The sequence below is a fragment of the Lissotriton helveticus genome, chromosome 7, assembly GCF_964261635.1.
Source record: "Lissotriton helveticus chromosome 7, aLisHel1.1, whole genome shotgun sequence".
Lineage (NCBI taxonomy): Eukaryota > Metazoa > Chordata > Amphibia > Caudata > Salamandridae > Lissotriton > Lissotriton helveticus.
Genome location: NC_136068.1, coordinates 742,373,221 through 742,385,799, shown reverse-complemented (window position 1 = coordinate 742,385,799; position 12,579 = coordinate 742,373,221). Strand labels below are relative to the sequence as shown.

The window sequence follows — 12,579 nt, the reverse complement described above, 5'->3', positions numbered from 1 at the left end:
CTTCATCCAGTCCCTACCTCCACTACAAAAACCTCAGTTGCTGGACATAGATTTGTGAATTTCAGCCACATCCTGTACCCAGCAACTCTGCATCATTACAAACTGGCCAAGTTTGGTATTCACAGAAGGGATTTAGTAGTAGTAAAGTTAATATTTTGGCTTAAGTTAGGATTTTGTCTTAAATTAGTATTTTGTATTGATTTAGGATTTTGTCTAAAGTTAGGATTTTGTCTTAAGACCAACATTTAAGACAAAATCCTAATTTAAGACAATATCCTAACTTAAGACAAAACACTAACTTTACTTCTACTAAATGCCTTCTGTGAATACCAAAAGTAGTAAGTTTAGGATATTGTCTCAGACTAGTTCTGTGAATCGGCCCCGTAATTTGTAATCACTCCATTTTTCATGAGCAAATCCTTCGCAGTGCTAAAAGTGGTTGAATCAGCTGCGATATTTGTTATAAACAACAAATGTTTCTGCATCTTCTTTAGCTCTCATCTCTTTGCAAGCAGTTGGACAGTTTGTGGGAGGAGAAGAAAGGCTCTGTCATTTTATTTACTTGGATGCGGTTTTTAAAAGAAGAGACTCTAAAGCACCTGAAAATCACATCTCCCTATGAAGTCACAGTGTACGGTCAGACACATGAGACCCAACTGAAAGAAGAGTCGGATATATTGGTAACTGAATCAATGGCTACATGCAACTTCCTTGATGAAAGAGCTGTGCAGGAGGCAGAGTCACTGGACAGTCTGATAAGGGAAATATTGGACTGTGATCAGGTTCAGCAGCTGAGGAGCTTCCAGGGCAAAGCATACACATGCAATATCTGCTTCTCCGAAAAGCTGGGCACCGACTGCACTCAGTTCAAGGTGTGCCAACATGTCTACTGTAAAGACTGTCTCAAGGGGTACTTCGAAGTTCAAATCACAGAAGGCCTGGTGCACCTGCTCAGCTGTCCAGAATCCATGTGTGACTCCATTTCTACTCCATCTCAGGTAACAGTACCCTTTTCTGTCTGCGTATTACTATTTTATTGCTATATCTCCTGTACAAGTCTTGTTTTTCTAATTGTATTTGATTGGACTCATAAGTGAAGGTAAATGTTCTAAGCGCCGCCTCCTCTAGAAAAAAAGGGAATCTGAAATAAATAAAAAAAAATGGTAAACATTTCTTAAATTCAAGAGCATTAAACCAAATCCACATTGTTTGTGTTCAAATTTTAGAGGTCCCCAATGAAATTACAATAACATGCGGTGTCCATTAATCTGAAGGACATAACTCAGACCACTGTAATAGGAAAAACATGCTTGCAAATGACATTCATTCAAGATGGAGCTTGCCCTTGAGCTACACTTCAAGCTTTTTGACCAAATTTACAAAACCTAACACCCTCGTTAGAACTAACTAAGCCACTTTCTTCTGTGAATTCCCCCCTACTTGGATCAATTCCTTTTGTTTCTGCTCACCCCTTTAGTTTTTGCTCACCTGTGTGTCCCTAGTTTCTTCATATCCCCACCTCTGATTCCTTAGAGTGACTTAGAGGTTATTCATAAGATGGTACCCCACCTACGCCTCCTTACTTCATCCTTTTAGTACAATCCTGCAAGTCAATTAGAATTGCATTTGAATCAATCAGTAATAGGTATACCTTGCCCTGCTTGAATATCTCAACCATTGGTGCGCTCATATTGTACCTAACACTTAGCATTCCTAGTTAACCTGCCTCACTTGATTACTGTCCTCAGTCTAGTACATTACCATACCAATTACAGTAGCAGCTGTAAAGAAATAATCACTTGCTGATTTTGTTTTCTCCAATGTTTACAAACACCATTTTTCAGTAGGACCAGGCCTGTAGACAGCACCACATAATTATTCCCCAATTCAATGATAAAGATTTAAACATTTGCCCTAGTCTTAATATCAATAATAGAAGGTTCTGTACACTACTAATTTAAATTCAGAAATACAAAATCTGTTATATCAGCTGATCATACTGAACAGATTCCCACCATCAGGTCTCCGACTCAGGGTCTTGCCTGAATAGTATATACTCAGGAAGGGTTTGGTACAGGGAGCCCTTGCTTGCTATGATGCTGTTATAAGTAACAATAGTTGCTGACTCCCCATCTAGGACATATGTTTCCTTTGAGTATATCTTCTGTGATGATGTGTTATATTACGAGATGTGGGGTTAATGTGTGCAGAACTCTGATAGCCTTGGGTCATGTTTGTGCTTAATAAAACTCTCCAAATAAGTAAATATGCACATTCCAAGTGGTAGACTCGCTGTGGTACCACACTAGAAAATGGCAGTCGGATTCCAGCACATTAACACTGACATCCTAATAAATGTGTGCTACGAAATATGACCATCCTCGTGAAAACAAGCAGGTGAATGTTTATGTTCTCTAGTTTAGTGATTAAGAATTGTCTCCAAATTTTCGCTGATTTATATTCAACAGGTGATGTGGATGTACTTTATTATGAAAGTGTTAACACGTTAGTGTTCTGTGCCTACTACACTTCAGCAATGCTCCACCTCTTTATTAGTAGGCCTGTACACAGCCCTTGCATTTCCCAAGATCTGATAGAAGCAGAATACTTCTTTATGGTGAAAAGGCTTGTATTTAACAGAACCCACACTTCTCAGTCCCCATTCCCGCTACCACATAATGTATAGGGGGCTGTCTTCAAAGCTGATGTCAATTAGTCACTGGCTTTTAAACCCAATAAAACCAACATACAACTACTGTTTCCTTCTCACAACTGTGCTTTCAAAAGGCATGCCATCATGTTACTTGTCCTTTGTAAATGTGCTATAGATTCTTCCCCCTTAAGGAATTGCTCGCTAATAGGTGACACCATCTTCCTATATCTGATTATTATTGTTCACCCCAATTCCAATGTGCAATTCCCAGAGGAAGGCTGTTGTAAATATAGCCATAAATGGCATCTTTCATGCTTCCCTTTATGTATTAGTCTGTAAGTGTGCTTATTGGTATATGATGCTAACCTGGGAACAGGAGACACTTTGGCAATAGGACCTGAAGATGGAGCAAACCAATCCTTTAGCAATGTACAGCACAGTTTTACCTTAAGCCACCTATCAAAACCCCCATGTTCTGGTTATTGACAGTCTATCAGGCAACATAACACTTAGCAGGTATTGTTTTTCAGATCAGTTTCTCCACCTTCCTTAATGGATATTACCCCTGTGGTCAGATACAACTTGACACATGCAAATAGAACAACACACTGATTATTAGTAAAAGTGAAGCCTGCAACCTGCTGTAAGAAACAAAGCTGAATTTTACCTCAGAACTGCTATCTGTAATGTGAATCAGTTCTATTGAGGGATGCACAGTTTAAGTAATAAGGTTATTATTTAGGGTGGGTGACTACCCACTACAAGGAATACTCACAACCCTTGTCAGGGTGAGCCTTCAAAGTTATTCAACCTGCACTCAAACCCCTGGTAACTATGGCACAGAGCAGACAGCCTTAACTTAGACTAATGTGTAAAGTATTTATGCAGTACCAATAAAGGTAATGAAGTAAAAATGAAAAATAGAAAGATAGAGAAAGTTTAATAAACAAAAGGACACTAAAATGACAAAAAGTGGAACGGGAGATACGAATTTCTAAAGTTTTAGGTAGAAGTAGCACAAAGAAGCACAAAGTTCTAATGATAGTCAATGTTCGCAGTAGACCAGGACCTATGAACAATGTGATGCTGACCGAGATGGAGCGCAGGTCAGATACACAAATTTTACCTTCTGACTTGCGACCTGATTTATATATTTGTAGACCGGATCCTGCACCACAAACATGACCAATATCCCATCCGCCGTATTACAAGTACCGTAGAATATAATGCACTTGTAATATGGCAGATGGGATATCCGTCACATTTGTGATGGAGTATTCTGTGTGATGAAATATACATTAGGCATTTAGTCCTCTAAGTCATAATCCACCACAGGAGACCACTTATAAAGCCCTCCAGGACCGAGTGAGAGGTGCTTAGATATTCACTGGGTGTTAGGTAGAAGCTTACAGCAGGGTCCAGTCCAGGTCCAGTTGCCACTCGTCAGCTGGATAGTTGCAGGAAACATCTCTTGTAACATCACTACAGATTGATTAAGAGGTGAGCCTTATGAGCCTTGAAGTCCACTTCTTTGTTCTGGGTACAAGAGGGAGAGCAGATCCAATCCTTTAACTTACTCCTCTGGCCTCAGACAACAGATGTAGTCCTCTTTTGATCTTCCACGGGTCCAGCAGTACTGTGGAGTGGGTGCCTGGAGATGCCACTTTTGTGCCTGACACGAACTAGTGTGAGAAAATAACCCCTGGTGATACCCTAACCAATGTGGTAAAGGTTCTTGAGGCTATCCACTACCCACTTTGAGCATTTCTAAGATGGTGAAAGTCTTTGGCCGCACTAAACTTGGGCGTGGAGGACTGGCAGTGTGTGGGGAGATTAACTATGGTAATTCTAGTATTCTCCCACATCTAACACTAAAACACAATTTGAAGCAGCCACAGTGCCCCCAGTAAACCCAGAGACAGACGTCTGGGAGAGCAAAAAGTAGTGTTTGCAGCAATAAGGCAGTGGATACACAAGAATTGTTTTGGCATCCTGCGCACCAAGTGTTGTATGTGAACCCAGCAGACCTGTCAAGCAGGCTCAGACATTGTAATGTCATAAAGACGCCAACTGTGAATGTCAGGGTAGGTACACTCCAAGTGTTACATGAAAAACCCTAGCAGACCTATGAAGTAGGATTTGACAATCAAACAGGATTAGACACTTTAAAGTAAAAGATTATGCTCACAGCTCCACCCTGCATATTCTGTCTACTTCAGAGGGTTCATCTCTGCACATTCACACCTATTCAAATGCTAATTACTGGCTGGCAGAAGTGAGAGTGCAAATACAAATGGGCCTTCAGAGGCTTCAAGTGTGGAAAAGGTACATTTCTAAAAGCTATTTTTCCTTTGTATTTGGTAAAATTACGACGTGACAATTGCATTGGATTTTAGGAGCTATTAAAACTGTTGTTTAATTAATTTTTATGCTAATGCCATTCCCAAGATATAGAACTAGTATTTAATATTGCACTCTAGTGTTATTGGACAGACAGACGTGCTTCAGTGAAAATAGCTTTTGCGGACTTTTCTCGTTATAATATTTGGTGTACACTTATTGAGTAGGATGCCAACTTCCACATTCTGCTACTGGATGTATTGTGTTTCTGGGAATGTGTGTAGGACAGTATGGAGAGCTCCTTGCATACATAAGTCCTTGAGCTTGATCCAAGTCTCAGTGATCGCAGTAAAATGTATAGGTTTCAAACTTTGGGTAACAGTGAATACTTATTAAAAGAGCAATCACACTTAGAGGAGTGCACTCCTAATACCATCTGCTATCCAGCTGGTCCTGAGTTTGCTACCACATTACATACATGACTCTGGACAGAACGCAAACCCCAGAGACATATTTTGTAGCGAGTTGTCACAGACATCTGTTTGTAACATTCCCTACTAGCCTTTAACCCTGTAGTTTTAGAAGGGGACATGACATTATGAGAGAAAAAGCTTGTCAGCTGATGAGAAAACAGTTAGGAGCTTCAGGATGACCTCCCACACTTCTTCTTCCGTGTTAAAAACTAAACTTAATCTCTAGAACCGTGTGATTCTCTACAGCATTATATTCATGGTGAGTAAATCCTGTGGCCCCATGAACTGTGTTGCACACCTTCCAGGTTTTCATCCCACTGTCTGCACATATTAATAAAGTGTGCAAAATACAGTTTGAACCCCCCACAAACTTTTTTGCAGAATAAAGGGGAACCAACAATTCCCTGGAAGAGGTTCAAAGAAGATTTCCTAGTAGAGAGGAGAAAAGGAATCCTTACCCCGTTCCAGGGATCTGAAGGCCAAGACATTTATAGAACCATACACAAAGCCAAGGTACTCAGAGGTCAATTGGATTATGATGAATATGTCAAAGCTATGTTAAGGTTAGAGATTATTTCATGCCCACTTTAAGTATAACATTAGAGAGGTACCATGTTTTAAATAAGAAAACAAATAGTAAAAGGATCAAAGAAATACTATAAGTTTCAGAAAACCCAACGCGGCAAGTTGTAGAAAAGAACACCAAGCCCAGCGTACAACCACACTGAGCCAATGAGAAATCGAAGAACTGAAGTGAAAGTAATGTGTTGCAGATGTGTGAGACCATAACATATAGCAGCAATCAAAGAATGTTCTGCTGCAAACAGAGAGTGCAACATATGTGGACCATCTTTGCAAAGGTGTGCCACAATGGCAAATGAGCATGCAAGGCCAGGCAGCACAAGTGAGCCAAGAACATCCTTCAAGCATAGAGCAAGGAAAATCATAGAATCGAGGAATATGAATCTTTTGGTCCATGTGAGTATGATGTTAGCTGGCTCATGTGTGTACTATTGCTGTTGGTGGTACATTTTGAAATTATGGCCAACTCTGGGTCTTTCTTCATAGGTATCACAGAGGGTAATTTGATTCATTGCTAGCACACAAGGTCAAGCGTTTCCTGGAGCCTGATGTAAAGATTGTGGCTTTCGATTGGAAAAGGATAGACTTTGCAGGGTGTTTCACTATATACATGGTTTTTAATGGAAAGAGCTGTGTGGGTTAACATTTATGTGGCACTCATTTGTATGTATTTCCTGGGTTGGAGGGACAAAAACTGCCCTAACAATGTGCACCTGACCCTATGCTTGCCATTGCAGAACCTTATATGAGTACTCAATTAGTAAATCTTTTTCACAAGTCTTCACTGTAAAGTTTGGAAAGTTAAAGGGATTTGTGCATTGCATAAAGTTGCAAAATTGAGCTACTTTAATAAGGCAGAAAGTCAGAGGTGTGCCAATCGTGGTTTGATGTTTTAAAGAGAGAGGTATAATTTAAGAGACAGAATCTTATGATTGGATTTCACCAATAGTGCTGTTAAAGAAAGCAACAGAAACCTGTAATTGTGCGTTGATTTAAGAGCACTGAATGCCTGCATAATAGTGGACTGACAACTGCTACTAAAAATGTATTAAATCATATCTCTGTTAAGCGGGCAGCCATTTTCCGAACTGTAGACCTACGAAACGTTTACCATCAAATTGAACTTGTTGAGGAATCTTCTCCTGCTGTTTCACTTGGATTGTGAAACAGCAGGCTGTACATGTGGGTAAGGTTTCCTAGACACATTCAGGCATGTCTTCATCTACCTTTCACATTGTTCACCATTTACTAAGACCCTGAGTCTGTGAAACCTTGTGATCTGTCATGGCTGCAGCAGGAGTCTCTTGTCTAGAACCAAGACTGTTTATCCTCCTCCTCAGTTTATGACCCATGCTGGAAGGGTCTCTATTGCTTCTGCTACATCTACACCTCTCTGGGGAAATTTGTTTTCTCACCCTTTACTGGGGCTTGCATATTCCCAATCTGCAACATTTCTGCCCTCCTCTACGTGAATGCACATTCTTTACTGGACATAGCACTAGGCTGATCCTTTCACCCCTCACAGCTAATCATGGATTCAACTTCTGCGCGTGGCCCCCAGATTGTACAAACTACTTCAGATCCTTCTTATATATCAAGGATATTGTACTCCTGAGATAATTGTCACTGTTTTCGTTTGTAGCATTGTTTTCTAACCTGGCCCTTGGTGCACATTCTTCTTTTAACCGGTTGTCCTGCCTCTTCTTCAGAGCCTTCCATTGAATTCATCCTTCTCAGAATGGAGAGGTGAGTATGGGGACTTGTTGATTTCTCTGAGATATCCCTTGGTACCTTGCCATTCTGGGCTATCCTCCTCCATGTCAGGTCTTTGATTCTTCATGGGAAGTACCATTCGGCATATCTCCCTATCCCACATCCCCAACAACAACCCCCAGCAGGATTGACACTTTTTGATTGGCGCGGAGTATTAGAGTGGCCAAAGAAAGGCAGGGGATTTAGGTGAATGAAACCTGTATAGAGAAAAAGAAAGAGTAGAGAAGTATAACAAGATTGTTCCCCCGCTCCAAACTGTCTTTAGAACAAAGAAAGCTATATGCTTTCAGCGCGTTCCTTTGGACTCATGTGAAGCAGTTCACCACGGGGAGAATGGATACTGTAAAGAAAGAGCAGTTACATTCCACCTTGCCTAGTTATACTGTCTGTTCACTTAGTTCTAACTAATACCTCTGAGGATCTCTGTGATTTCTGTCTAGAGCTTGGTTATCCAATTCTGCAGAAACCTTAGCAGTCCTTGAGCCACCTTAGAATATGTGTTACCTTGCACATGTTTTTGGAGTTGAACTAAAAGAGCATCAAGGTCTAAGGATTCAAAGAAACTGGCAAGGTCTCAAGAATTGTGAGGCACAGAAACCAAAATGATGTGAGTATTAGACTCTCACTAGCAGGTGCCCAGGATAATACAAGTCAAACATGCCAGGTTCCAATCTAGTTGAAACACTTAAAGGCACCAAGGAAGGCAGGAGTGGATTTTAAAAGGAAGAGGAAGCACTGATTGGGATAAAGGTATTTTAGTTTAATTTGTCTAAATCGTGACACACCCCTCTAAGTACACACACACACACACACACACAGATGTGTGCCAACCAGTGCTTTATGCCCCAGCAAATACATGCAGAACTATAAGCATTTTGAAATGTGAGTACTACTGTGGATTATGGGAGCCATAACCCAAGAGCATGTCCCTTCGGAGTTGCTTCCAGGCAACCAGGGAAAATCTGCTTCATCTTGGCAGAGAACATGACCACTTTTGTGACCAGGAGCTCTGGGAACGCCCACAGGCCTAAACACTGCCGCAACCAGATACATGCCAGACACGGACAAGTGCGGTGGCACAGCTGACATTCCCAGGCCTGCACCCAGGGTTTTCTCTGCTTTTACTTCCTGTGATATCCCTGTGGCACTACTCTTATATTTTTGATGCCTGTTTTTGATAAAAACATGTTTAACATATAATGCTTCAAGCTCATAGACCTCAATTTATGAAAATGATTTGAAAACTAAAGGCGGTAATACATAAGCATGTTCCATGGCTATTGATAACCACAAATAGTTCTTGAAGGTTGGCAGTTCATACCTGGCAAGATAATGTGTAATTAGTTTTAGACGGCCCCCCAACTCCCTTTGTGTTTTGTAATCAAGCTTCTGTTTGCTGGTTTCCAGTCTGTAAAATGAAAGGGGCTTTGTGGGAAGAGTCATCGACCACCACATCACCCTCTCTCCGGGCATCCAGGAGGCAGAGTTAGCCAGCCAGACCCCTGTGTTAGTATGTGGTAGGTCTCACAATTCCATTGTCTTACTGATTGGAAGCCCTCGATAAACTGTTAACACAGACCTGGACTTAGGCTCTCATCCCTTGTGGTTGTGTGCAGCAAGGGCCTTTCCCCAGCACGCGCGCATCAGCCAATGCGGTGCTTGCATGCACGTCATCACGGCTGGTTGTATCTTGTTCCCTGGTCTGTATTTTATTTCTGATTCACTGTATTACTTTCACTGTTGTTTTCCTTGTTCTCTGTGCCTGGTTTTCCACCCGTTTTTCCCGCCGCTGCATCCTCTGGGGCCCTGACCCCCTGCTCGTCCATTTGCCGCCTTGCTCCCACCTCCCAGGTGCTCCTCCCTTCCACCTCCCCTTAAACGGCTGCCGCGCGCCGCTGGCACGCCAAAGGCGCACCTATGGCATGCCCGTCTGCGCCTGGACCACGCCCAGCAGCAGATTCCCTGGCCCCCGCGAACACCACGACGCCCGTATACGCTAAGATGCCAGCCCCCTCCACGCACTCAACACCGGACGATCACACACCTGCCTCCTGGCCGCCCCGAAGCGCCCCCAAGGACCCTTCTCCTGCCGGAACTGCAACTTCACCAGCATCCGTTCGACCAACCCACCCACTGTGAAAGAATGCAACCACCTCAGATGCATTCTTCTCAACACCCGCTCCGCCTGCAAACACGCTGTTGAACTCTGGGACCTGCTCGACTCAACCTCCCCTGATGTCGCCTTCTGATAGAGACCTGGCTGAATGCCTCCTCGGCACCTGACATCGCCATAGCCATTCCGGATGGCTACAAGATCACCTGCAGGGACCGCACCAACGGAATAGGAGGAAGAATCGCCATCGTCCACAGGAACACTCTCAGAGTCTCGAATAACACGGACGACACCCTCAGCACCGCCGAACACCTGCACTTCCAGATCCACACCCATCCCAACACCACCCTCAGAGGAACCCTCGTCTACAGCCCCCACCGACCCGGCCACAGTTCAGCGACTCCATCGCCGACTTCGTCAGTACACACCCCCTCGTCTCCACAGAATACATCCTCTTCGGGTACCTGAACTTCCACCTCGAGAACAACAACAACACCAACTCCACCACCCTGATCGACAATCTCGCCAACCTTGAACTCAGACAACTCGTCACAACACCCACCCACTCTGCTGGCCACATGCTTGACCCCATCTTCTCCGCAAGCTCCCATGTGTCCTTCAACCACACCACCAAACTCCAATGGACTGACCATCGATGCATACACTTCACCTTCCGAAAACCCACCACGCACCACCGCATCCAACAGATCCTCCGCCGCGGCTGGAGCAAAGTCACCGAAGACCCTCTAACCACCACCCTCGCCCGGAGCCCACCCAACGACCCCACCGACCCCAACACCGCCGCCCGCAACCTCAGACAATGGTTCAACGACTTAGACAATGGATCAACAACTGCGCTAACACCCTCGCCCCAATCAAAAAACCCTCAAACAGACACACCAACAAGAAAGCCAGCTGGTTCACTGAGGACCTCCAAGCAAACCTGCAGAAAGCTAGAAAAGAAATGGTCCAGTGAACAGACACCGGACAGCTACGCAGCCCACAAGAACGCCACCCGCAGACACCATCACCTCATCAGATCCGCCAAAAGGGCCTCCTTCAAGGACCACCTAGACAACATCGCACACAATAGCAAAGAGCTCTTCAACAACGTGAAGGAACTCTCCAACCCCAGCTCCAACGCCATCGACATCCCACCCTCGCAAGACCTGTGCGACTCCCTTGCCACCTTTTTCCATCGCGAGATCGCAGGCATCCACGACAGCTGCAACGTCACGACCGCCCCGACAACCACTGAGACATCCGTCCCCCCGGCCACCATCCGCACCGATCCCCTGCTCTCCTGGACCAACATAAACGACGACGACACCATCAATATCATGATCACCATCCCCTCCAGATCACCGTCAGACCCATGCCCTCACCACATCTTCAACAAAGCCAGCAACACTATCGCACCCCATCTCCGGAAAGCCATCAACATCTCCTTTGAGACAGCGACCTTCCCGGAGAGCTGGAAACACGCCGGGATCAACCGCTACCTCGAGAAGAACAGCCTCCTGGACCCGTCCCAGTCCGGGTTCCGCAGCAACCACAGCACCGAAACTGCCCTCATTGCCGCCACTGACGACATCAGGGCACTGCTGGACAACGGCGAAACCGCTGCCCTCATCCTCCTGGACCTGTCAGCTGCCTTCAACACTGTCTGCTACCACACCCTACGCACACGCCTCCATGACGCTGGGATCAGAGATGCTGGACTGGACCTCCTCCTTCCTCTCCGGCAGAACCCAGAGCATCCGCCTCCCCCCCTTCCTCTCCGAAGCCATCAAGATCATCTGCGGGGTACCCCAGGGCTCATTCCTCAGACCGATATTGTTCAACATCTACATAGCACCGCTCACCCACGTCGCCCGACTGCACGACCTCAACATCATCTCCTACGCCGACGACACCTAGCTGATCCTCTCCCTCACCAAGGACCCCCTCACCACCAAAACCAACCTCCACGAAGGAATGAAGGCCATCGCCGAGTGGATGAAGAACAGCCGTCTGAAGCTAAACTCGGACATGATGGAAGTCCTCATCCTCGGCTCCCCCCCCTCGGCCTGGGACATCTCCTGGTGGCCGACCGCACTGGGAACAGCACCAACACCCACCAACCAGACACACAACCTGGGGTTCATCCTCGACTCTACTCTCTCCATGACAAAGCAGGTCAACGCTGTCTCGTCCTCCTGCTTCAACACCCTCCGCAAGATCTACAGGTGGATCACCTGCGAAACAAGAAGAGTGGTCACCCAGGCCCTTGTCAGCAGCAGGTTGGACTACGGAAACCCCCTCTACGCAGGAGCCTCGGCCAAACTCCTGAAACGACTTCAACGCATTCAAAACGCCGCTGCATGCCTGATCCTCGACAACCCTCACCGCAGCCACATCACACCCCACCTGAGAGACCTGCACTGGCTCCCCGTCAACAAGAGGATCCCCTTCAAGCTCCGCACCAACGCACACAAGGCACTCCACAACATCGGACCAGCTTACCTCAACTGACGACTCTCCTTCTACACCCCCAACCGCCAGCTCCGTTCTGCCGACTTTGCCCTCGCCACCGTCCCCAGCCTCCGAAGAGCGACCTTCGGTGGCAGATCGTTCTCCCACCTTGCTGCCAAGACCTGGAACAC

At 45.3% G+C, this 12,579-nt stretch overlaps 1 protein-coding gene across 1 annotated transcript in view; it reads left to right on the top strand.

Moving 5' to 3' along the window:
* The window catches only part of LOC144769080 (E3 ubiquitin-protein ligase RNF14-like), a 176,611-nt gene that overhangs the window by 61,825 nt on the left and 102,207 nt on the right, over positions 1 to 12,579 (top strand). Inside the window, exon 4 of the mRNA XM_078653079.1 lies at positions 495 to 998. Coding sequence (XP_078509205.1) covers positions 495 to 998 — 504 coding nt within the window. The remainder of the gene's footprint in view (positions 1 to 494; positions 999 to 12,579) is intronic.